Source organism: Copidosoma floridanum, unplaced genomic scaffold, assembly GCF_036245765.1.
Source record: "Copidosoma floridanum isolate Cflo_tuat_1 unplaced genomic scaffold, Cflo_Japanese_pri ptg000004l, whole genome shotgun sequence".
Taxonomy (NCBI): domain Eukaryota; kingdom Metazoa; phylum Arthropoda; class Insecta; order Hymenoptera; family Encyrtidae; genus Copidosoma; species Copidosoma floridanum.
In genome coordinates, this window is record NW_028321881.1 from 36,997,788 (window position 1) to 37,025,419 (window position 27,632).

Here is a 27,632-nt window from a genome sequence, read left to right on the forward strand (position 1 = left end):
GTACCTATTTATTGTTGCTACAGATACAGTATAAGAAAAAGTGAGATGGAAGATACCTAGCTAGGCTTCCTACCTAGTCCCTGCCAATTCCACCGTAACAAAACCTACCTTGGGCCTGCCGAGGTAGCCTACCTAGGCCTCCTCTAACTACCGAGGCAGCCTAGTTAAATTTTTGATCGGGTAGGCGTTAGCAATCTCTCTACTCATCTCTGGGAGAGCTAAGCTTTCTTGGCTGCTACAATGAGATTTTGGTGATTTTTTTTCAGTTTTTTTTTTACAATGAAATTGATAAAGTGCTGCGGTAGTGTGATAAAGAAATACATGAAGATGATGCACGAATTTTTTTGTGATAAAAAATTCAATTGTCAGTCCATGATTGCCAAATAAAAACATTAATTCCTTGTATCTTGGACTCAGATTGAGCTACAGCATTTTTTTTTCTTTTTTCTTTTTTTTTTTTTTTCTCAAATTACTGATTTTTCATGACGAATTCAATGACGTTTGTTTGGTAAGAAAGTATGCAAAATTGACATATAATTACAATTGGTTTAGTTGTAAAATAAAATTTTTTGCTGGCAAAACGTTAAAGTTTACAAAAATGAATTTTTTATTTTTGTTTTTTTTTTAACATTACTAACCTTCAACCCAATGTTTTTATCGAAGCGAAATTTCGATAAACCAACTGTAAAGTTTGTAATATCACTTTAAAGTTTCATTTTAAACAATTAACACGTTAGCATTTTTTTCCGTTGATCGACAATTTTATCGGTATATAAAATTTTTTTCGCGTTTTTGTGCCATTAACATGTTATGAAAAATCAATCAATACTGGATTAGCAAAAGTGTCTGCTTTATAGGACATTTGATGACGAAGAGATCGGCAATCGAAAATTTTTTCTGAGAGCAACAAAAGCGGAGATATAAGCAAAAAACTAAATAAAAATCAGTATTTTTTCATGAATTACAAATGAATGAAGCCGACTTTTCATTTAGACAAAACTATTTTTCCCGTTTCCCTGAGGAAATTCTAAAGCGAAATGACCAATTTTTTCTATACTGGAAAACATAAGATTAAATTATATGTGTTTTGTCTCCGAGCAATGGACTAATTGCTCATCTTTCTTAGAAAACACTTTTTTGTATGCGATTTTTCGGTTTTTTTCTAGACGCGAAATCCATGTTCTGGAAATTTTTGCTATTTTTTGGGGGGCTCTTGCTGACATTTTTATTCGTTAAATTCTGTGCCAATTTGTTGTCATGCATTGAAACTACCACCCTATCTTTTTTCGAGCTAGTTAGAATTGTTGGGATATTGATATTAGTTTCACCTAATTCAACCATACTTCACCTTGAATAGAGCGCGACATGTTACTTTACTTTAAAGGGTATCGACTACTCACAATGTGTGTACTTACTATTGATTTCACAACGTCAAAATTCTAATACACACTGTTAATTAATTAAAATATGTGCGTTTGGAAAAGGAAATACAAGAAAATATTCAAGAAAACTTAATATTGCGACTCTATAGCGATTTAACTAGAGAAACATAAAAATGTGGAGTGTCAATTGGTATAGAACCGGTATAATTACGTAAGATTGTTCAAACAAAATAAAACAAGAAATGTAAGAAAGATGAACGTCTAAGAAGTTATTAAAATAAAAAATGTTTAAAATCAGTTAGGGTACTGCTGCAATCAGCAAAGTTTGTGCTTTAAAAAATATCTACTAAATTATTTAATGCTATGAATCGACTTGCGCACATATATTTACACAGTACCTGACCACCTCCATTTTTCCTAAGACCTAGGCTAGTCTTAAATGTCGATGATTGAGACTCAGCAGACTGGCTTCCCAGAGTGGCATCTGTTTTGTTCTTCTTTTTACGGTTTTTTTCGCTAGGCACTGCAGTTTGTTTAGCAGGCTTCATCGAAGTCGACTTAACCTTTGGTATCTTAGGTAAAATTTTGATAAACATCTCATGGCACTCAGGATTCATGTTGACTGGTACCATTCGAGGACTTGATTGGTACAACGATGAGGCGATATTACTTGACTGTAGAATTTTAGCATTTATTGTGTCTTTCTTTGACAACGCCTGATTTAAAGTCTAATCCAAAAACAAATGTTTACTGAACATCAAAAATGATTTTAAAAACAGGGCAAAATGAATTATTTATCAAACTACACCTGAAATTCTTTTCCTTCTGTTAATAGCAGGACCACACGTCCATTGCGCTTTCTGCCAGTCCGTCCCATTCTTTGTACAAGCCTGATAGGTGTGCTTGAGGAAATATCAAAGCAAATAATTAAGTCAACCTCACCTACGTCCAATCCTTCTTCTCCTAAAAATTCAAGCAAAACGTTTGGTTGCCCTTAATTATCTTGCAAAACTGCTCTTGAAAAATTCTCGTTACATTACCAACTGACGTAGAGATCAAGACGTTCACTTTGTTGTTACGAAAATTCTCTAAGGCAGACAATTGTTCTTTTTGTTTTTGACCGGCTTGTCCAACAAATATCTGAGGCCTGATAAGAGGTCTTTTTTGCAATAAGAGTACGTACACTTCATTAACAATATCACGATACTGTAACAAAATAATTTCCGTTACACATTCATGTGTATCGCTCATATTTACTGATAGACAATAAGATTTTACATACTTCAACAAAAACAATCGCTTTTGTACTCCGGTTTTGACTAGCAAACGTTCTGAAGTGTTCTTCTAACAATTGTTGCAGTGTGTCAAATTTATTGTGTCCAAAAACTAAATCATTTTGTACCTACAGATAAAGGTCATTTTTGGATTAATATTGAGTTTTGTTTGATTAAACATCAATTCAAATTCATTGTACTGACTTCAGGAATGCTACCGTCAGGTAAAGGCTTTATTTTTGGAAAATCGCCTATGTACTTTTTAACGTCTTCAAGCAGTAACCGTAAATCCAGTTCCGTAGTAAGCCAGAATTTGTCTGCATGATCTTACAAACGATAAAAAATCAATTGCCAGCAAATTAACATGTGGAAAAAAAAAAACAATTTTACGTACTCAAATAAAAATTGTAAAATGCCCGAAGTCCATTCTTAATCAGAAGTTCATATGCATGGTACATTGTGAGTAATATGGTAAGTGTTTTAATAATTGTGCCGTGATTTTTTGCTTTATGAGGCCTATTATCGTACTGCTTCATTAACATGAATATCTATGCATCAGATACAATTATTTACATACGATACTAAACACTAATTAACGAATTGAAAATAGAAAACAAGTATTTACCCGTCCTTTCGATATAGTTGCCGTGCAGCCTTGAAGAATATGATTAGTAATCAGAATTCGAACATGAGGGTCCATTATCCTTATGTACCTTTCTTTAAACTCATGAAGGTCCTTGCCTAGGTGAACAATTACTTTCTCTATCGATCTGACATTGGTATAAGGTATAATATCAGGGGAAGAGTCATCTCTTAGCTCCAGCTCAGAGATGAGCAGATTTTGAATTATCTGCAATGAGAATAGTGAATCATCATAATTTCTTTGATAACTGATTTTTAATCAACAAACTCACTTCTCTAACATGGTCTATTTTACTTCCGGGAGTTGCAGACAGGGCTAGCACGCGAAAAAACTTGTTTTGTTTATTTAACAACTGCACAATCTAAAAGAAACAAATTTTATTGCTTTTTGAGAGTCATAAGAACCTCAGTTAAAGTTTCATATCTACCTCGCAATAGGAATGTTTTCCCAGAGCCTTATGAGCTTCATCAATAACAATGCATTTTATCAACTCGCAAGGCACACAGTCGTGTTGCAGATCTTTCTGAAAAGTCTGTGGTGTAGCAAAAATTACTCTTTTCTGGGTCCAGGCTAGTCTGCGCTTGACCTGAACAGTAGCTCCTAATTAAAGATGAGAACAAGATAACATATACAATATTAGTAAGTTATTCTCACTCATCGTAATAAAATAGTAGAAGTAGAGGGCATCAGACCAACCAGTGAGCTCAATTGTTTGGTCGTGGGGTATGCCCATAATTTCATGACAGGCCTGAATCTGCTGAGCAACGAGTGGCTTGGTAGGGGCTAAAAAGACAACCTTGCCTCTGGGGAACCATCTCCAGAAATTGTACATAACCACAGCTGCAATGAAGGTCTTGCCCAAGCCTGTCAGTAAGAATGAACACAAGGCATAAAGACTCTTAACGTCTCAAGTGGGCAGGTAACATGTAATGGTACAAACCTGTTGGCAGGCAGACGAGTGTATTGTTGAAAAGAGCAGTCTGGACAATGGAGAACTGGTATTCTCGGCGCGGATAATTCTCTGGGTAGATCCATTTTAAACCGGAAGTTAGGTCGAATCCAAGACTCTCTGGCTCGCTAGAAATAAAGGCCGTTGGGCCCTCGGATAGCGTCTCTGCCATTTAACTCAGACATTAATAACCAAACGATCCACTACTGATGCTGCTGCACGTCCCTATTTTTTGCCTGCTTAGGTACTTAGTATTGTTTGTGTTGAAAACTTCGAATTTTACGCTTTTTCGTAACCACCATAGAGGTATAAGAATAGAGGAGAAAAGGGGGCGTGATATGCGACAGCAGAATTCGCTACGTAACGGGGCATCTGTCTTTGTCTGGCAGTTATGTTATTGGTCGAGTCATACGTGAGATTGAATCAACTGTAGGATTCAGGACGAAGAAGTAGCCAATAACGTGGCTTTGGCAACAAGGACGGATGCCCCGTTACACTTAGTTATATGTCGCTGCCGCTAATGGGCTAGTATAGCGCTTTTCCCCTCTATTCTTATACCTCTATGGTAACCACAAACAGAGAGTATAGATGTTTCTATATTCTCAGCCACACACTGGCGTATACCTAAGGCTGCGTATACATGGAGTCTTGAACTTCCAGGGGTGCGTTCCGAAAGTCAGATTCACCGCGTAAATGGCAACGCTGCTGTCACAGATCGTCACATAAGGTAAAGTGACTACTGGAGCTGAGGTCCGAAATGCCAAAACAAATCGCGCTTTTTTCCATAACACCGTCAGACTTGTGAAGTTGGCGCCCGTAAATATTAAATATTAATATTTTGCACCCATTCAGGGCTTAAACGATTCCTCCTTACTTGCGGATTTATCCTCCACTTGAATTTTTATTTGCGGATCAATAGTTTGCGAGATATTTGCAAAATAAAAAGTCGAAAATGGGCGCGGCGCTGAAGTATAAAAAACTTTGTTTTAAGTGCTAAATTGGGTTAAAATCCAATTCTACCTGTACGATTCGATTCCTCCTCATTTGCGGATTACGGAGGTATATAAATTAATGTAATTAAATGTCACAAAGTTTGTAAATAATGAATTTAATTATTGAGTGAGAGAATCTAGTAACTTTTGTTTAGTGACTTTTGGTCCAGTGCACCGTTCCTGTTGTTCGGTACATGTCGTTTCCTCCGTACAGCGGGTTCTACAAAATATTTATTAGAATAGAAAACTTTAGTAGGTATTAATCTATTAATTATTAGTTATTAGTTATTCAGCCTTTGGGTAAATACACACACACAAACACATTTTTCGATGACTATGCAATCTAGAGTAAACCCATTTAATAAACATTTTTTAAAATTGAGTACTTTTAAATTTATTACTGGGGCTGTGTTTGCATAGGCTCCGTTTGTAGTATGTTAAGGTCACGTGATCATTTATGATAAGTGCGAGTGAGACGGTGACATCATGCTGTCTCCCTCGCACTTATGATAAATAATCACGTGACCTTAACAGACTTAATAACAAACAGAGCCTTACTCGCCTTAGGCGAACACAGCCTGTGTCACTTTTATCCGTTTCCACTGGTCGGTAACTTGATCTTCAATTCGCCTGATTGATCATTTACGCGTGAAATTTGAATGCTTGAGAGCTTGAGCTGTTTTCTAAAACTTGTCCAAACAAAATTATGACTTGTGTGCTTACTTAGCTGTGGCTTGTATTGTAATGATAGCTGTACTGCTACTTTTTAGTTGTGTTGTTATTTGTTTCTTGAATAACAACAAATATTAAAATTTCGCGCGTAATGAATAAACATTAGTCCACAGTGTTTGCCACAATAGATTCCAGATATTAGATTCTCAAGATGAAAAATCTGTATCTATTGACAAATAATATTTTCTTTGAGTTTCAAGTATGTAATGTATGTGTGTGTGTGTGTGTATTGACTCAAAAGCTGAATAACTTATAACTAATAATTAATAGATTAATACCTACTAAAGTTTTCTATTCTGATGAATATTTTGTAAAACCCGCAGTACGGAGGAAACGACATGTACCGAACAACAGGAACGGTGCACTGGACCAAAAGTCACTAGACAAAAGTTACTAGATTCTCTCACTCAATAATTAAATTCATTATTTACAAACTTTGTGACATTTAATTACATTAATTTATATACCTCCGTAATCCGCAAATGAGGAGGAATCGAATTGTACAGGTAGAATTGGATTTTAACCCAATTTAGCACTTAAAACAAAGTTTTTTATACTTCAGCGCCGCGCCCATTTTCGACTTTTTATTTTGCAAATATCTCGCAAACTATTGATCCGCAAATAAAAATTCAAGTGGAGGATAAATCCGCAAGTAAGGAGGAATTGTTTAAGCCCTAAATAGGTGCAAAATATTAATATTTAATATTTACGGGCGCCAACTTCACAAGTCTTTACGAGTGGGGTCGTGGGACTCGTAGGGCGCAGGCAGGAGGACGGAACAGAGGACAGAGGCACCGATGCATAGTGAGCAGTCTACATTTCTTGTATATCTATGTCTTACACCCTGATTTTGACCATGCGCCTGCAGTGTAGATACATTTAGATCAATTATCATTTCTGTTGCATCCATTTATTTCAACCACTATGACAGAGGACAGCAAAAAATTTGACATTAGATTAGTAGACAACGAAAAAGTAAGTCCTTTATTTTTGAACTTATTCGATTTGCTGTTTTCAGTACGGGTATTCCTAATTGGCTGCCGAAGGGTAACCTACAGCTTTGACAGCACATCTAATGCATCTAACTTAAGGTGGCCCAAATTCGATATGAGTGCAGTTGTATCATACATTTCACCATACGCGTTCGTTACAGTAAAATATCAAAAATATTATGGATGATTTATTAAGTAAAAATAATAGAAGTTACACAGATTCTGAATCATTGCACTAAAATGTGACTGGTGTACAGTTTACAAAAAAATTGTGTACAAAAAGCATGTGTACATTAATTAATAATGATCTCCCTGCGTCTGTTTGCCCCAAATCTACGTATTTACGTAAACCCAATGAAAATAAATCACTGCTTAAAACAGCCTAAATGTGCCCAACTGAACCTAACCCAACCTAATTAAGCCCAATTTATCCGTATTGTGTCAAATCGAGTCGGACTGCGCAACACAAAAGTCATTTCGAACATTATAGCTCCAACAAGAATCGTTTAAAACCAACTACGATCAGATAGAATTAGTTTAGCTCAATTTGGCTAAGTTTTGCTCATTTTGGCAGATTTGTGCTTAGTTTATCTCTGTATGGCTAAAATTGATTATTTAGTACATAATACATATTTCTAGAGTGTTTATATTATGTTGTTGTACTTCATTGTTCTAGAAATATAAGCAGTAATACGTTATAAAAGGATTATATATTAATTCATTGTACAAACATATTAAGGTGGCTCCAGTGTCTAGTGCCGTATCAAAATGGGGAGACTAAAAATTAATCATTATTTTCTTTAAAATATGGTATAAAATTATCGTAGAGACTGTTGTAAGCCATATTCTACATTTTATCTGTTACTTTAGTGAGTAAATATAAAAAAACAAAAAAGTTTTATGGTGCCCTAATTGATGAACTGTTACGGTACGCTCCTAAGTTCAAGAGTAGTTACACCTATATATATGTACTCTGCAGAATGCAGACAGCTGAGAGCTGACTTGCACTCGCAACTGTATACTTAAGAGCTGTTCACATAGACATTTTTTGCTTAATTCAATGTGAACGTTCATATTGAAAAGGGGGTTCCACTGTTCCGCTAAACTCAAATTGAGTGAACAGACTGAACAGACCTATACTGTGTTCGCTGTCAGTCAATGTAGTTGCAACCATATAAATATATATAGGCTTTGTTGCCTGATGGAAAAAGAGGTATAGGTCTGTTCAGTCTGTTCACTCAATTTGAGTTTAGCGGAACAGTGGAACACCCTTTTCAATATGAACGTTCACATTGAATTAAGCAAAAAATGTCTATGTGAACAGCTCCTTAGTCTCCGATTATTTAAAGATTTTGTTTAATAACAAGACACTTTTCTCATGTCATCGAAAACTGCGTAATAATATATACAAGATAGTATGTTTTTTACACCTTACGGGTTATTTATATAAGTGCAGCAGTAGGTTGTATATTGCGTAAGCTTGCATTTCCTATGTAACCCGTCTTAAAACTACGATTTTGTAAGCATGATTTCTTACAATTTTCATCGTCAACCTTAATTTTTTTTTTATACGAATAGAAAGATGGGAATTAAAAGAATATTATTCAATTTTATTAATTTCGGTTGGGTTATTTATAATTTTAACATTGAGGCCACTGGAGCCACCTTAAAACTCACATATATGACTACTTACAAAATATTGCCCTAACGCACCTCATAGAATCGTTACAGTTAGCCCAGCGTTGGTTTAGGTGGATTCAATATCAAAATTTTTTCCCTAGATCGTATACATAGTTAAAGGATCTAGGGAGAATGTTTCGCCGAGCAGACACCAGTAAAGGGGCATTGCTAAAAACGGTACCCACAACGCACGAAAATTAGAAATTGTAATATTAATAACATAAGCGCCTATCACCCAATGACCCGGGGAGCTCACTGGTCGCTCTATTAAATAATAAAATATTAATTATGAACACAAGCGCCCATCACCCAATGACCCAGGGCGCTTACTTGCCTCTCTATTAAATAATAAAATGTTAAGCAATAATACAAGCGCCTATCGCCCGATGACCCGGGGCGCTTACAGGTTGCTTTATTAAACGACATATATTATTAATTTATAACACAAGTGCTCATCACCCAATGCCCCGGGGCGCTCACTGGTCGCTCTATTAAATAATAAAATATTAATTATTAACACAAGCGCTTATCACCCAATCACCCGGGGTACTTACTGGTCACTCTGTTAAATAAATAATTATTAACAACACAAGCACCTATCACCTGATAACCCGAGGCGCTTGTTGTGAATCTTGCAAATAAATAATTATCAATAAATAAGTAAAGCACCTATTTTCTAATGACCCAGGACACTTATTTGTGGCACTATTGAGTAATAAAAAGTTAACTGATAACATATGTAAACAATTCAAAATTTCGATTAATTGTCTAGTACGACAAAGATCTTTTTAATTGGTGCTCTTGTGAGTGATTGAAAATTTATTATTTAATAGTGGCCAGTAAGCTAGCGCCCCGGGTCATTGGGTGATAGGCGCTTGTGTTATTTATTAATAATTATTTATTTAACAGAGTGGCCAGGTCATTAGGTGATAGGCACTTGTGTTATTAATATTACAATTTTTTATTTTCGCGCGTAATTGGCCAGGTGCAAGTGATGGGAGGGGATAGATGAGTCAACGCCAGCGTGCGTAGTGGCGAAAACAGGAAACCTGGTGTACCAAATTACTGTCATTTTTGATTAATTAAGGAAAGAATTACAGTTTTTCGTCAAATTTACAGATGTTATCATCATGTATGCATAAATAGTATTAATATTATGAAATTGCAGTTGCACAAATGTAAAAAAATGAGCTATGTTGTGCCAAGAATGGTTGTAAAATGTTTGAATGTAATAATATATTAATGAAGTCTCGGTAGTTTTCGATCCAGAGCACACTCTTAAAAGCAGACAGCAAAAAGAAAGATAAAGACGCGAAAATTGACATGATTATTGTGATTTCTATTATTAAAACTTTTATGAAATATGGGTGTAAGAAAGTGCTGTGTTGTTCAGTGTAACAGTAGCGCAAAGACAGATGGAGTAGAATTACATAAATTTTGATAATCATCCAACCGTAAATAAAGGTAATTTTCATATGCATTGCAACTTTGACAATTTTTAAAATAATCTGAATAAAACGCACCTGCAGGTTAATTTTGTACGGAGCTGAAGTTACCGAGGTCTGCCTTATTGCGACGATACTTGTCAAATTGCTAAATCCATCACTTTGAAATTCTGTAACATCGCACACATGACTAGTTTCAACCAACTGCTTACCTTTTTTTAAGGCTTCAGGGTTAAAATAAATCGAGTGTGTGATATTCCTGAAGCCTGTTTTTATGATAACATCCATTATCAGATGAATAAATATACTAATTTTTTGCTAATTAATTGATTGTTATTAAAAGTGTGTATCGGTGTTTGCTGTTAACGTATAATGTGGGTACCCGTGGTTCTTTCGTGTGAGCCAGTGACGCCATCTCCTGGATTTTTTGTTTGAATAGCGGTGGTGTCGAAACATCTGCATTTTAGTAAAGCCAACAGAAAGGAATGTTATTTATTTGTAAATTTAAAATGAAATATAAATTTTATTTAGAGCTAAAAATATGGTTGTTGTTATGATAAAATTAGGTATTCAAAAAGTAGAAACCAATGTTTTTCGCAATAAAGCCTCTCAAAAGATCGTAAACTTGTTGAAAGTTTTCATGTTAGTAACACTTTAAAGTAAATTCGAGACAATCAGACTCGTTGTTTAAAAGAACTGGTTTTAAGAGAAACCCCTGGAGCTGCAAGCGTAAAGTCAAATACTAATTATTATAATGTTCAAATAAAAATATACAAAACTATGTTATGTAAATGTTTTGTTTACATAAAATTTTTTATGTCAAAAAAAAAAAAAATTATTCGTACAGTCTTTCTCACAAACTTATAAAGTATGTTTTAACCGTTGTTTCAATAAGCATTTATTTTGCTAGCTACATGAAAACTGAACTTAAAAAAATTATTTATGCAATTGTAAAGCAGGACTAAATCTGTGCAAACATTCAGCAGCAATATGCAGTTAGATAAATTTCGAAAGTAGTCATTCAAAAACTAGAGAGCCAATAATTTGGTATATTACATCAGATCGACAATTACAGAAGTATTACAGGGGCTGTAAATTCAAAGAATTGTTTGAAAAAAGAAATTATTTTTTTTAATTTGTACAACCAACAACACACAACAGTAACGATCTGATCTTTTTGTTTTATTATACGACATTGCATCCATCAATATTTTAAAGCTGTAACAACAACAGAATTATTCGTAATGCAGACAACAGACTTTTCTTCTTGGCATCTTTTTCCACGAGAAATACTTATCTGAAACAGCGTGCGAAACAATTGTAGGTCCAGATAGTTAAAACTAGATTTTTCTCCTTTAAATGTGTAGTCCTGTTTCTTAAAAGTCTTTTTTTGTATAAAAAATACATTTTTTACCTTATAAATACCTAATTTATTACCAAACTTAAAAATAAAATGGTCTATTTAGCGTGACTATGTATAAGCGTACTCGCTTGTGCGACATCGCACTCAAATTGACTGCTGTTACGTTCGTGGCTCTTCGGGAGCGTTAGTGAGATTTATTTTGTCGGGTAAGTCTTTATTTTTATTTGCAAATAAGTTAAACAATCTGAGAAAGTCGGTTGTCTTTTTGCAGTAAAAGTAGGTTGTAAGTGAGTAGAATTTTGAGTGCGTCAGCGTTGTGGTTGTCCATTGTAAAATGTAAAAGGTAATGGTTTTTTTTTAGGTCGAGCCCTTAATTGTTACGTCGTGGCTCTTTGACGTACCTTTAGCGCGCGAGAATTTGAATGCAGCGTGCAGCGTGCAGATAGAAAATGCGTTTGCGTTTTGGCAGTGTTTGTAATGAAATGAAAGTATTAAAAGTAATTTACCAGTACCTTGAGGAGTAATGGATGATTAGCAGCTGACAGCTCTCCTGGTAGACCAGTGAAGTAAATTGCTTGTTGAGCCGATAATATATTATAAGAAAGGAAAAGCTTAATTGAATTATTAGCAAAACTTGCTTTATTGAATCACAAATATTATAAGGATATCTTAGACAATCGAAAGTTTAATAATATAACTTGCTGTAGTTAAAGCCGGCTACTTGTTTGTTGGTCGACGGATTCTCCAGGAAAAAGGACGAGCTCGCAGGGCTCGGTTCTTTTTAAACCCTTAATCGGATCGATAATCGGGGGTAGGACTGGTGGTGAGTCAAGGAGTGGAGGTAAATTTGTTTAACATATTCTTGGAAAAAAGGTGCAGCTGCAGGCGTAAGCCAGCTGTTGTATTCGGTGGGGGTGGGATTAGGGAGCACGAGTTGCTGGTGAGCACGTGATCGACCGAGCGTGCGTTGGTATCGATTTATGGGTGCGGTAGCCAGGTGATGAATACCATACGGTATTTGTTACCGACAGTGGATGGACGTCACTAGACGTGACACTGCTAGCAAAAGTATTTTTCAGCGCTAGTTACCTAGCGTATAAAAATGTTGTCCTTTGTTTCACTTAATATACATGCATGGTCTATACAAATCGGAACAATTGAGAATTGTAAAAAACAGTTTTTAGTGATTATCAACGCACTTCACAGAATCCATCGACGTGGCATTAACAGTATACATACACTCGACTTACATTCGAATAGATGAAAATTATATAACTCTGCTCACATCGGACATTCTACATTTGTAAATACTTTCAGTAAGTCCATATTTTCCATCTGTAGTTACTATTATGGAATTATTACGGTTTTATTTCTTAAATACGATTGAGTCATGTAACGCAAATTTTTTTATATTATTTTAGTGTACTTGTAACAACTTTAAATGTTATTAATATCAATAATATCTTCAACAATTTCGTATTCTAAATTAGTAAAAAACTTTTTTTTCTTTACCAATTAATATACTGTCATCGACTACACTGAAATATTTAAAAAAGTTTTTATCTCTGCTTAAAAATTTTTTAACAGGAACAGAATTTTCTATTAGATATGACAATAACTGCTGATAAACTTGCAACCTGTTTACAACTTGTTGTATGATTTCATATGATTACAGTGCTTCATCAACTATTTGTACTAAAGATATAATTATTTAAGATTAATCATTAAATGTCTTGTATTTATTTATATTAAGTAAAAACTTATAAAAGTAATAAACAGTAAATAATTCATAAAGCACTAATTTTACTTTTTTTCTAAAAGTTGATAAACGGTCATAATCACTTCAAAACCTTAACTGGATTCACTAGAAAATTCTCAGGGATTGCATCGTCTACCTTTATTCTTTATATAATCGATGTGGACAGCCTTTGATTTAATTAAAAATTAGTGTCAATTGCCCTCGAAATCAGTTTAAATTATATAGAAAACGGCTAGAAATCTGGGTTTCATCGTTTGCAACTGAGGTAAACTGCACAATGAAATTAATTGAGCTAATCTAAACCAAATTAATCTAGACTAAGCCTAATTGAGCCAATCTTAGCCTAACTAATACATACTGAGCCTGTATAAGTCGAAATGATCTTTATTGTACCAAACTGAGTTGTACTATATAGGCTGCGTGTACAGAAACTAAAATAATAAAGTTTAAGTTTGAGTTTTATTATTCGATACTGTGATCTAAGCCACACCGATTCAAACTGCACTGTTCTGCGGTAGATTGTGCCATAGTGAGCCAAATTGTGCCAGATGTTCGAATCGGCCTCAGTGTGGCTCAGTTTATCACAGTTTGTCTTAGTGAGATGCCAACAGTTGCAATGTAGCTCGAAGCGGTGAAGAGTGAAACACAGATTCACACGCATACATGTACACGTCTTCACTTGGTTTAATTGTTGTTTTTTCAGATAGTTTCGAAAATGGCGGAGCTAATCAGTGATTTTCGAACACTGCAGTTATACTCTGTATACTCGCTCCAGCGCGCATGGCTTTGGCTGTTTTCGGCAATCGCCACCAGCCAGTAAATATAAAAGACATGGCAACGTCACGTCATTGGAGGCGCTACTGTCACTATTTACTGGTACTGCGTTCGGCAATCTCACCAGTAAAAAAGCATAGGACGTTGAGGGGCGTTCTTGTTAACGTTTATACATTATAGCAGAACGCAAAAAAAATATCACGAAAAAAAGCAATTAAATCGACGTCGTCTGCTTTTTTACTGACGAGATTGCCGAACACAGCACCAGTGAATAGTGACAGTGGTGCCTCCAATGACGTGACGTTGCCATGTCTTTTATATTTACTGGCTGATGGTGATTGCCGAATACAGCCTTTGGCTCTTTCACGAGCTTTGATAAGCTATTATAGCAAGCTGCTCAAATTGTAAATGATAATCAAATCTTATAGAACGACAGTGATTAGTGAGCATACATATATACATATAGAAATTATATAGTACCGCATACATTGTAGTAATTAGCACCAGAGATTAATATTATGTAGTAAGTAGTTACCGTGAAGGCACCTACGCCTATTTAATGTGTATAAGTCTTTGAAAGATTGCCAGATTACAGAAAGTGAAATCCAAGCAAAAACTGAGTGAAGTTGAAAAAACGCCCAAAAAATCCGCTGATGCGAACTCTACGTAACTGATAATGAAAGTGCCAGCGTTTAAATCGACCTAACGTCGCGATTAAAAAATTCTAAAGCAAGCCCCCTTCTAGTGATCCAGTGGGCCAGCCTTTCATTGAATATTGAATCGAGCTGACTTAAGTATCGCCGTCTATGGGGATGGCGACTTTGCAAACTAATCTCAGATGGCGCGACCGGTACTTAAATATCCAATGAAATGTGAGAACGGTTCAAAGTATACATATTGTTACGGAGCAAGCTTCGGGGATTCTCGCAGAAGGAATCACCTATGTGCCTAAGCCCTGACTCATTCTCATTTCTGCACGTATCTTCCTTTCAAGAAGCCGCAAGCTCTCGCAGAAGTTTTGACTCATTTACATTTCTGCACATACCTTTCTACAAGGCTGCAATCTACATGCAAATCCTGATGTAGAGGTGTGAGTAAAGGGGGTGCGCGAAATAATAAAAACTAGTATTACAAGATAAACAAAAAGTTTATTTAATAAAAACTGCCGACCGACGTAGAACACAACAGATACAATTCACAGACTTTACAGACTTACAACCGACTTATCAGACAAAGACAATGAATCTAGAAACGACGAGAGGTGTGGAAGGCACGGTGGCTTACACTGTACTAACTACAGGGCCCGCAAGTATCACCTTGCCTGTGGCGCTGTCTCACATACTATATATACAGCCTATTGAAAAGTCGTACATGCCAACACTTCCTCCCGACTTAAGATAGCTAAGTATATTAGACAAAAATTGTAATTTAAAATGGATAAATAGACAAATAAATGTGTGTTCTTGACTCGGCTCCACGGCTCTGGGAATGCACCCAAGTAATCCATGGCTCCTTTATCGCCTATCTGAAACAGAGACAACTTATTAGTTACCAGTCAGAGTCGCAAAAGCTGTTCGCGATTCCGCTAGCAAATTTTTCATGGAGCTCGATCGGTAGAGGTTTTGTGAATATATCGGCCATCTGTTCTTAAGTATTCAGCCATCTGACGTTTACTCTACCATAATTTACACATTCTTTAATATAATGCTCATGAATTTCTGTCATATGTCTTAATTTACCACTGCCTATAATTTTAGCATTTTGCTCAGCTGCCTTATTGTCGCACCATAGATCTGCCGGACACAAAGTATTATTCAGTATGATTTTAATCGAATTATCAACTGCCATCAGTTCTCTACATGCTTCACTCAGCGACACATACTCTGTCTGACATGTTGAAAAAGACACATACGTTTGTTTGTGAGTTCTCCATGCCACTGAGTCTCCAAAGATTTTAATTACGTAACCGCTTGTGGTTAGAGACCCTTTACAGTCGCCAAAACTGGCATCGGAGAATGCTTCCAGCCCTTGCTGCCTTCCACAATATCTTAGACCATAAGATTTGGTCCCTGCCAGATACCGAAACACTCTTTTAACCATATTCCAGTCTTCGTTAGTCGGACTTATTTGATACCTACTCAGCACATTCACTGCATAGCTTATATCCGGACGTACAGTATTGGCAGCATATAATAAGCTCCCAACAGCCTCCCGGTAGGGAACGCTTTCAGTCGATCTGGACTCATTCAAGTCAATCTGCCTTTCTGATTGCTCTCTTTGTTTTCTTTGTTGATTTAACACGTGACCTGTGACCATAGGAGGTTTCACTGGCTTAGAATCATCAAACCCAAACTTTTTAAGTATCTTATTTATGTAATTGGTCTAGGTTGAAGTTAGAACTTGGTTTTCTCTGTCTCTTCTGACTTCAATGCCTAAAAACGATTTAACTTCTCCTAGGTCAGTCATTTCAAACTCACTTTGCAGTCTTTCCTTCACAGACTTCAATTTGCCAGAATCATTACTTGCTATAAGCATGTCATCAACATAGAGAACCAATATCAGGATTTTGTCTGCCTCATGCCAAGTAAACAGGCAAGGTTCCAAGATATGAGATCTCAGACCTATTTTCGTTGCTGCCTCAGAGAATCTTTCATGCCATTTTTTCGGACTGACTTTAAGGCCGTAGAGGGCTCTCTGAAGCTTGCATACCTTGCTTTGTTTTTCCAGATCGGAACAGACCAAACCTTTTGGTAACTCCATATATATCTCGTCGTCAAGAGTACCATTTAAAAATGCCGTTTTAACGTCAAGCTGACATGTATCTAAATTTAATTTATTGATAACAGCCAAAGCAGTCCTTATTAAAGTCAGTCTTGACACCGGGGCGTAAGTCTCCGTAAGATCATACTCATTTTTATCTTTAAAACCCCGTATTACCAGCCGTGCTTTGTGTTTCTCACATCCTTGAGCATCTACCTTTTTCTCAAGAACCCATCGAGAATCGATGATATTCGGACGTTTACCATTTACCAGTCCTGCAGGTCTGTTTACCAACTTCCAGACTTGATTCTTTGCCATTGAGTCAAGTTCTTCTTGGATGGCTTGATTCCAGCCTTCTTTATCCACAGCCTTCATTGCTTCTTTATATGAAGCTGGATCTTTATTTATTTCTGCCAGCAAAGAGTGGTAAACTAGATCTTCCGCATAAATGGCATTATTTCCTGACGTTTCAGTATCACCGTTCTTAAAAATTGGGTCTTTTGTTAATTCTTCCCCGAGAGCTAAGCCCGCAAAGCTGACGTCCTTTACACGACTTTCTTGGACCAAGTTGGCCTCCATTGTTTCTATCAGCCTTTTCGGCCTTCCTCTTTTCCGTTGTACCACCGGGGGCGCTTCCTCCGATGACACTGTCTCTTCTCTTTCCTTTTCGAATTTTAAAAACCACTCGTCTAATTTAATATCTACAGTCACAGTTTCCCAGTTTTTAATTGAATTTTTACCAAAAACGTCTCCATACACAAAACGCTCGTTAAATCTGACGTCCCGACTTTCATAAAACTTTCCTTCGTCCAGACAAAGCAGACGATACCCTGTCGGCGTGTATCCTACCATAACTGCTCGTTTCCCTTTTGCATGGAATTTAGTTTCAGTGTTTCTCTGAACTCTCAAATACGCGATGCAGCCGAATCTTTTCATCTGACTTAGGTCTGTCCTGTTATTCGGAGCCAGCTTCATTAAAGGGATTTCCATGTTATTTGAGCGATGCGGAGTACGATTGTACGCAAATACAGCTGCGTTTAGTGCCAAGTCCCACATGTTTTCCGGGAGTCCCGAATCACATATCAGAGCTCGGACTTTCATTTGAATTGTTTTGTTCAGCCTTTCTGACGTGCCATTATGTTCAGGGGTATCCGGACAACTCAGTTGGAGTTCAGCTCCAAGGTCATTTAATATTTTTCGCACGGAGCCTCCCGTGTACTCGGTACCCTGATCAGACCTCAAATAACACACTTTAGCTTCAAACCCAAGAAGATTTCTACAGCCTTTAACAAAATTATCTAAACATTCACCCGTATCACTTTTGTTTTTCATCGGGTAAGCAATTGCAAATTTGGAATAATCATCAATAAATACCGAAATAAATCTGTATCTTTTTGGGTAAGAGGGTGGACTAATAATTCCCATTGTATCTGAATGAATTATTTGCAGAGGTTGGGATGCTCGTTCGCGTACCGAAGGGAAAGGCAGTTTTTGGGATTTTGTTCTTAAACACACATCACAAGTCTTAATCACATCATCAAATATGGCTTCTTTCAGACTTTTTACTTCCGGATAGTTTTTCTGCAGTTCCCTTAAATACCCCAACGAAGCATGGCCCAGTCTGACATGCCACAGCATGGCCCCGTTGTTATCTTTGAATTTTTTATAATTTTCGCTAAACGGACTTTGAATGTCTTTTATTTCTTCGGTCAGGACTTTTCCGACTTCATGAAATTTTCTGTCATTTATTAAAAATACATCTTCAAAACTGTCATTATTTAACTTACCGACCGAGCTCTCTGAATTTTCCGACTTATTATTTAATTTTATATCTGCAGTTGAATTTTCAGGAATAGTGTGTGCTTTTGACTCAGCCGTCAAGACTTTCATTCTTTTGTTGTCCGACTTAACAAATTCAACCTTCCAATAGGGTTTTTCATATATTCCCGATATCCAGACATTTTCCGTATTAGGATCGAAAATACTAATCTCCTTGTCATCTAAATAGATTGACAAGCCCATATCAGCAAATTTCCGAAGCGACAATAAATTCCCGATCAAGTCGCGAGCACACACCACTCCCTGCAACTCAACGTCGTTATTGCAATTTTTAAGCAGCAAATTTCCCACTCCCTCCGTTTTCAAGTCTGCGGATGAGTCTGAGTTTGCACATTTTATTTTACCAATTTTGTTTCTGTCAATATTTGTAAATAATTTTTCTGACTTCGCAAAATGATCAGTAGCTCCCGAATCAGCGATAAATTTAATTTTATTTTCTCCATCCGATTCTGAATTATTTACCCAACCTGCAGAACTTGAAAACAGAGTATTGGGGGGCTCGATCAACGTCAGAGACTCACCTTTATTTGACCCTGAAGCATCTCGTTTTCCCTTCGTCTCCCGGCCCTGGTCAGAAACTTTCTGCCTTTTGGAATCTTTTTCGTCCCTGATGTTGCTAGAGTCCCTTTTCTGCCCAAAGTTTCGGGAATTGGAGCGGCCTCGGCCACTGCCACGGCCACCACCGCGGCCACCTCGATTCCCTCGACTTCTACGGCCCTGCCTTTTAAAATCCCATGAATCAGACTTATTTTGCTCACCACATCTCGGGCTGCTTCTCTTGTGAGCTGGGATGTCATACACGAACGTGCCACACGTGTAACACTTCTTGAGTCCGGTACCTGCCTTCGGACACTTGTCAGCCATGTGGTCCCAGTCATCACAGTTGAAGCAACGGAGACGGTCCTGGGGCCAAGAGGCAGTCAAAGCTGCCCTCGTGGGGCGACCTTCAGTGGCTTCTGCTAGGCCTTCTGACTCGACCTTTAACATGTATGACATGAGGTTTTCATATGTCATACCCTTTCCATCTCTGCTTTGCATTTTAAGCGTGAAGTCTGTCACCTGCACGCTAGGTACCGCTCCGATTACGGCAGTATAAAAAGCATCTCGCTTCTCTTCTTCAGAAAAGGGACCAGACGTACTTACAGTCTCATAATTTCTGACCAGTTCCTCAAATTTTTCTATGAATTTAGCAACCGATTCTTTTTCTTTGTAAAATTTAATTTCATGCAATTTTTTACGAATCGCGGCCGTTGTAAGGGGCGTCTCCCCCTTTTTAAGTTCTTTCAGACTTTCTAATATTACAACCGGATCTTGCAGATGAAAAGTTCTTAAATGATATTTTTCTGTTACTCTACTTAATAAAATATCTCTGACTTTTAATTTGTCTTCTTTGATCATGTCTTCGTTAGTAAATTCCGTATTTTTAATCGAAAAATCAATGACATATAATAATCCTTTAGACCGGAGTTCAGACTTAAATTTATCGAGAAAAACTTCGAACTTCATATCTTTAGACAGATGGTAATTGTATATGTGTTGAGTATCACGGCCGAATTTATGTATTTGACTGATGGTTGTCGCGAGAAGTTCCGCGCTGCCTTTTGACAAATTTTCATTTTTTGTGTCATTCAAGAACATTTTCAATTTGTCTTGCAGACTCACCCGTCTTCTGTCGTTGCGAGGAGTTGATGACTGCAGGGGTGCCCCGGTTGACGATTGGGCCTCGGATGACTCGACTCTGTTCACCCGCTCGCCCAACCGGGACAACCTCTGGTCAAAATTGCGCATGACCATAAATATCTCCTCCCTTGTTCTCTCAGCCTCCTGCCTTTCTTCCTCTGCCTTCCTTGCCCGTTCTTCCTCTGCCTTCCTTGCCTCCTCGTTTGCTTTCTCCTGCCTTTCGATCATCTGACTAATCGCGGCCAACATTGAGTCGAACCTGGCCAGCATGGTGTTTTCTGAAAAATTTTCATTTTTCTGTTTATCTGTCATATGCAACTTCGTTTTGCTGACGTTTATCCATTTATATTTGTTTTCAATGGTTTGCACTTTCTTTATTTTAAGTTGGGTATTTTCCGGTGTGCGCGACGGGGAAGAGGGGGGTGCTTCGTGTACAGACTCATTTCCGCCTAATTTCTGCCAAAGATTTTCACTGTCTACATTTATCTCATCAAAGTTTCGGACTTCTGACATTTCGAACTTTTTCTCATCTGACATTTTAAACACATCGATCGACTTTTCAAATAACCCGGGTTTATCACGAGCAGGTTCCTCGCATTCCCCGTCTTCCCTGAATAGATTTTCTGGCAACGTTACTTTGCCTCCCTTTTTACAAAGGAATTCAACGATGTATTTGTAATCGTCACCGATCAGGTAATCTTTGGCGGGAATATCCCTTTGCCCGACACATGCCATTATTCCCCTTTTATCCACCAACAAGATAGCAGCTTGTTGTCGCCCCTCTGACTTGACTTGGGATGAAATTCCCCGACATATTCTCGACAGAGCATCGATAGTTTGCTCGTCGCTGATCTCGGTTCCGGCGTCCAAATTTGCTCCCCTTTCCTCGACTGGCGTCGACAACGCCTGGTCGACAACGGACTCGGTCTGGTCACCAGGGGTCACTCTCTCGGCCGCTTCCTCGATCGGACTCTCCCGTCCATCTCTTGCTGTTTCAGCCCTTTCCGCCATCCTCCCTTTTATCACTTTCGCCCACACAAAACAAAGATCACGCGCGGTGGAAGCGAGTCTGGGGCCCGTAACCTGTAGAGGTGTGAGTAAAGGGGGTGCGCGAAATAATAAAAACTAGTATTACAAGATAAACAAAAAGTTTATTTAATAAAAACTGCCGACCGACGTAGAACACAACAGATACAAATCACAGACTTTACAGACTTACAACCGACTTATCAGACAAAGACAATGAATCTAGAAACGACGAGAGGTGTGGAAGGCACGGTGGCTTACACTGTACTAACTACAGGGCCCGCAAGTATCACCTTGCCTGTGGCGCTGTCTCACATACTATATATACAGCCTATTGAAAAGTCGTACATGCCAACACCTGACTTACTCACATTTTTTCTGGTATACCCGCATCCCTAGAACCTGCACGCAAGTTGACTCAGCTCCGCACCCAGCCTATCCAGTTTAACAAGGTGTGGCCCATTCCCAAAGCAATCATGCAAGCTTGCAAGCTAACACATAATTTCCAGGACCCACATAATTTAACGGGCCAACATGCCAGACCCACGTCACTGGACCATGAGGAGCGTATAAAAAGGGCTTGACACGAGGAGAGAGGCAGAAAGTCTAACTTTAGTTCCATTGAAGCCAAACTGCTGCAGAGCTTGCAACGCTCAGTATGGCGCTTCCTTACAAACCAAAAGACACGTACTTATACTTTTTAAGCTTAGTCAGGGTAGTATAAAAGTCAAATAAACGGTTTCCTAGACCTAGCTCGATATCTTAGATATCATCTTGACGAGTCCTCGGAGAAGAACTTCCCATAATCGCTGAAACAAACAGGCCCATAGACATATAAGAAATAAAGACTGCTCGTTCTTATGTACGGCACTGAAGCACAAGTAGGAGACACAACATCGAACGTGGGTATCTGTCTCTTTCGCACATTCCCAACTTTGGCAATGCACGAGAAAGACAGATACTCACGTTCGATGTTGTATCTCGTTCTACTTGTGCTTCAGCGCTGTACATAAAAACGAGCAGTCTATATTTTTTATATATGTCTATGAACAGGCCTGAAACCTTGCGTACTACAGAAATTAACATGTTGAAAAATGCCATTTATTTCGGTGGAAATCTTAAACCATTAAAATGAGTTGATTTTGGAATTGCATTTGAAAAGTTAAAAAAAGTTTTTATCATTACGTTGGGAAATTTTGATATAGTCAGAAAAAGATGTGCTGAATACATCTAATTTTTTTGTAATCAGATACTCAATCGATATCCTTGCAATGATGTAGGCATGATAAAAAAAATTGAATATTTTTCTCCATTCTAGCGCATTCAGGCAGACCACTATTTAAGGTGGTTCGCCAGTGGATTTGTTCACAGTAATAGCAACTTAATACATGTACATACAATTGATGCAATACATGCATCCAGGTCTTGCGCTGTCGTTGTGCGGATGCGCAAGAAACGTAACGTATGAAGTGCTATACAGGTAAAAAGACGACAAAATCAACAAATAATTTACTTCTCCATTAAATATCTCAGTAAAATCCACGCTTAGCCCCAACTCTTTAAGTACGTGGAGACAGCTCGCTCAGTCAAAAATTATTAGCTATTATTTTAACTATAAATTATAGCTGTATTTACAGCTATAATCAGCTACAATAATAGCTCTAATTAACAAGAAAGTAGCTATAATCATGTACAAATAACAACTATAAAAAGTAGCTGTTTACAGCTATAAATTTCTAGCGAATTTTAATTAACAGAATTTATTCAATAATTTTTTTTTTTTTGTAAGGTATATCAACGATATCAGGAGATATTATCCGCATAATAACACTAAAAGTGGGGAGTTCAAGTATTTTTGAACAATAAACGAAAAAAATTTCAACAGTAACATTTTTATGTTTCTTCGTTTATTGTTAAAAAATACTTGAACCCCCCACTTTTAGTGTTATTATACGGATAATATCACCTGATATGGCTGATATACCTTACAAAAAAAAATATTATTGAATAAATTCTGTTAATGAAAATTCGCTAAAAATTTATAGCTGTAAACAGCTACTTTTTACAGTTGTTATTTGTACATGATTATATTTACATTGTAGTCAATTATAGCTATTATTGTAGCTGATTATAGCTATAAATACAGCTATAATTTATAGTTAAAATAATAGTTAATAATTTTTGACTGAGCGTGATCTTAGTTATTAATCTATCATTTTTTATTGTACTGTCATGAGCGTCTTATGGTTATATTTATCTGGTTTGGTAAAAATCGATTACCATTCGTATGTCAGCCGGCTTGCAAGTATAATTTCAAGTGAGCCATTCAGGTTTACTGGCGAACCACCTTAATTATTAACTCCCTTTGGATGTTGTAGAATAAAGTTAATGAAAATATTTTATTGTTAAGTAAATTTCACGAAATAACTTACTACGTTTGACATGTATTTTACAATGGTTTATCTTGAACTTATCGAAAACCAACGGAGATCCCTAGAAAATTTTATTGAACATAACAGTAATATTCAGTCGATTAACACCATTCATTTTTGAATTTGTATTTCATCATTAAAAAAGGGCGGGGTTAGAGTCTGTATGTAGAGTTTCATGGATTTGCCTTAGAATTCTTGACTACCTATCAGCAAAGCTGTTACAGAGAGAAAATCTTAGTTTTATGTTATTAATCTGAATTAAACACAGAAACAAAATTCAAATGGAAATGCTTAATGCATTACTTTGCCTGTGTGCTTACCTGAAAGTACGTTCGATATTTATAGTTTCCTTTCCTAGTTTTTGCAAAATATTTAAATATTTTAATTCATGCCTAAATTCTAAACAGTAACATTTTCTATTTCATTTAAAAAAAAAAAATTAACCAAAAAATATGATGTATTATTGATTGTAGTCGACGATAGTAAACAATGATACAATTATTAATAATTAAAGTATATGTATTATAAATGAAGTACAAAAAAACACATAACTATATAAAAGTTATTAGGTGTATCAGTTAATAAGAAGTAGCTACGGTGCTCTGGATTATCTCGGGTAGGCTGGTTCAGGTTATTAGATATTTAAAAACAGCGTAATGCCTCAGCCAATGTTGCGTTCCACAATTTAATAATTAATTTTGCAAAATAAAAGTATGTACTTATTCCTTAAAACTTTGAACAAAAAGTCCATCAGAATTATAACGGTATAATTCTTTCATTACCCGTAATCACATTAATATTGTTATTTATGCTGGATCTATTGCACTAATAGCCCGGTTGTCAAGAGGTTTCAATATTGCACCTGGATGGAACATGATAAAACTCAGTTTTAATGAAAGACTGTCACTTATACAGGGCGTTCTGATTTTGAGCCCGGAAAACTATACCACGAGATAAAGCTCATCAAAAGCTCTCGAAAAGCTTTTTACAAAATTTGGATTCGATGGATAATTAACGAGATATTGTTGATTTAATAATCGATCAATTCCTCCAATCACAGAGCACTTAGCCTCAGGAGGCGGGGCCTAAGCATTGTGGAGGGGCGACTACGCACAGCTAAACTCTTTTACGGAGAAGGTGGTAATAGGTAGGACAGGAGACAAGGTTACCGACTGCAGAGATTTGATCAGTTACCGTACCAGCGCAAAATTCAAATAGCAAGGCCGAAGTATTTTAACCGGAGATCTGATTTTTGAGAAATGATTACGCACGTCCACTACGCTTATTCAGTGCATATTTTTTTCTCAGTAAATTTCACAGAGGAACAATTCAATTCAAATTTTTTTGAACATGCATCGCCTGATAAAAAAATCAGAATGTGAGAGGATCTCATGCGTTGAGCTCGAATACTCAGTAAAACTCTTAATCTTTTAACGTTGAACTGCTTGGAGATAAAATTTTAATTTTTTGTATACTGTAGAAGAAGCTCATTTCACGCATTAACTTGGTCAAATTTCTTTATTTCATCAAACTTTTTAGTCTGATTTGCGAAAATAAAAAAAATTAAAAAATAATAAATGAAATTACGATTAAGCAAGACATGTGCGTTCATGGGGCACACCTCTCTAACGTGTAAGATGTTACTAAAAAAGGATCAGTATTTAATCCATACGAAGCTTTATCGTCTGAGAAATAACAGCTACATCTAGAAACTAGAGAAAATCTCACGCTTTCAGCGCGATGGCTCAGCGCGAATCAGAATGCTTATTTTTTCATCTACGTGTCGATAGGTCTTGAACCTTTTGGTCCCTGGAGTACAACATGACTATTAGAAAAAAGGCAAGAAAATTCCGCACATCGAGCTAGTTCATTTATCAAAAATCTTCTAAATCTAGAGCTTACATTATCTAATTTCAAAACATAACTATTCTTATGCCCTCCAACATCATAAGCACTAAAAGTTCAAGTAGGCGGAAAGGTCCAACATGGTGAGAGTAATTGACTAGCAGAAGCCACAATTTTTATTTTTGTTTCCTTTTTTTTTTTTTTGTCTATGGAAAAAAATTTACAAAATTTTGAAACTACTTTAAGATAAAAAAAATGTAAAAAAAGGAGAAGCCCATTTCACACTTTTAGTTGGTCAAATTTTATGCATTTTGTCAAACTTTATCGTCTAAAAAAGGATTAGTATTGATTCCATACAAAGCTCTATCGATAAAATATCTCTTTCTGCCAATAAGTATTGGCGACTAAAAATCCAACTGTTTATTAGTAGATTCATCAATAAAATAATCTTACAAGCAAGTAAGCATTGGCATTAAAAAATCAAATAGGTATTCAGTAGATTTATCAATAATATATGCCTTTAGGCAGATAAGCATCGACGATAAGAAAAAACCCAACAGATTTTGAATGATTTTTTAAATAAAATAATCTCTTTGACGAGTAACCATCGGCGATTAGAATCCTAACAGTTCTTGAGTACATTTATCAATAAAATAATGTCTTAGGCAAGTAAGCATCGGTAAATAGAAACTCAACAATTTACTAGTGAATTTATTATTTAAATAACTTTTTAAGCAAATAAGCATTGGTGAATAGAATACCAACTTTTTTTTACTGGATTTATTAAAAAAATAATCTCTTGGGCGAGTAAGCACGTTTGATTATTGGAACCCAACAGGTTTTCAGTAGATTTGTCAGTAATATCTGCCTTCAGGCGAGTAAGCATCAGTGATGGAAACCCAACAGATTTTGGGTGATTTTATTGATAAAATAATCTCTTTGACGAGTAACCATCGGCGATTAGAATCCTAAGAGATTTTTCGTGGATTTATCAATAAAATAATGCCTTAGGCAAGTAAGCATCGGTAAATAGAAACTCAACAATTTATTAGTGGATTTATTATTACAATAATTTTTTAGCGAGTAAGCATCGGTGATACGAAACCCAACAGATTTTGAGTGATTATATTAATAAAATAATCTCTTTGGCGAGTGAGCATCGGCGATTAAAATCCTAGTAGTTTTTAGTGGATTTATCAATAAAATAATCTTTTAAGCAATTGAGCATCAGGGATAAGAAACTTAATGGGTTTCCAGTGGATTTATTAACAATATCTGCCTTTGGGCGAGTAAGCGGTAGTGATACGGAGCCCAACATATTTTTTATGAATTTATTAGTAAAATAAGCTTTTACGCTAGTGAGCATCGGTGAAAAGAAATCATACAGTTGTTTAGTATATTTATTCATAAATCTTCAAAGAGATTAATTATGTAAATAAATTTTCTAAAAACAAGTTAGGTTTCTAATCCCCAAAGCCTACTCACCTCAAAGATTATTTTTTAATTTAATTCCCAAATAAACAGTTGACGTTCTAATTGCTGATGCCTACTCGCCTGAAAGATTAAAAAAAAAAAAAATTACCAAATAAACAGTTGGGTTTCTAATCGCCGATGCTTACTCGTTCGAAAGATTATTTTATTTATAAATCCAATGAAAATCACTTGGGTTTCTAATCGCCGATGCTTACTCGGTTAAATAATTAATTTAATAATAAAACCTGCAGTGACAAACAGTCAATGTTCTAATCGGCGATGCTAACTCTTTTAAAAGATTATTTTATTAATAAATCCAGTGAAAAAAAGTTGGGTTTTTAATCGCCCATACTTACTCGTTTAAAAGATTATTTTATTAATAAATCCAGTGAAAAAAAGTTAGGTTTTTAATCGCCCATACTTACTCGATTAAAAGATTATTTTATTAAAAAGTCCAGTGAAAAATGGTTGGGTTTCTAATCACCAATTCCTACTCGCCTCAAGAATTATATTTTAATTTAATTCCCAAATAAACAGTTGACGTTCTAATCGCCAAGGCCTACTCGCCTGAAAGATTTAAAAAAAGTGAATT

At 36.4% G+C, this 27,632-nt stretch overlaps 2 protein-coding genes across 2 annotated transcripts in view; one reads left to right on the forward strand and one right to left on the reverse strand.

Annotated features, from left to right (window-relative positions):
- Window positions 1-4,664, reverse strand: part of Fancm (FA complementation group M) — a 94,803-nt gene extending 90,139 nt beyond the window's left edge. The window contains exons 1-11 of the mRNA XM_014354576.2: window positions 4,240-4,664; window positions 3,996-4,163; window positions 3,727-3,899; window positions 3,571-3,660; window positions 3,282-3,506; window positions 3,051-3,204; window positions 2,861-2,982; window positions 2,665-2,784; window positions 2,423-2,588; window positions 2,191-2,345; window positions 1,781-2,110 (exon numbers count right to left, since the gene is read on the reverse strand). Of these exons, the coding sequence (XP_014210062.2) occupies window positions 1,781-2,110; window positions 2,191-2,345; window positions 2,423-2,588; window positions 2,665-2,784; window positions 2,861-2,982; window positions 3,051-3,204; window positions 3,282-3,506; window positions 3,571-3,660; window positions 3,727-3,899; window positions 3,996-4,163; window positions 4,240-4,420 (1,884 nt within the window). The 5' untranslated portion in view covers window positions 4,421-4,664. The remainder of the gene's footprint in view (window positions 1-1,780; window positions 2,111-2,190; window positions 2,346-2,422; window positions 2,589-2,664; window positions 2,785-2,860; window positions 2,983-3,050; window positions 3,205-3,281; window positions 3,507-3,570; window positions 3,661-3,726; window positions 3,900-3,995; window positions 4,164-4,239) is intronic.
- Window positions 4,665-6,766: 2,102 nt separating this feature from the next.
- Window positions 6,767-27,632, forward strand: part of Smyd5 (SET and MYND domain containing, class 5) — a 32,655-nt gene continuing 11,789 nt past the window's right edge. The window contains exon 1 of the mRNA XM_014358108.2: window positions 6,767-6,947. Coding sequence (XP_014213594.2) covers window positions 6,897-6,947 — 51 coding nt within the window. The 5' untranslated portion in view covers window positions 6,767-6,896. The remainder of the gene's footprint in view (window positions 6,948-27,632) is intronic.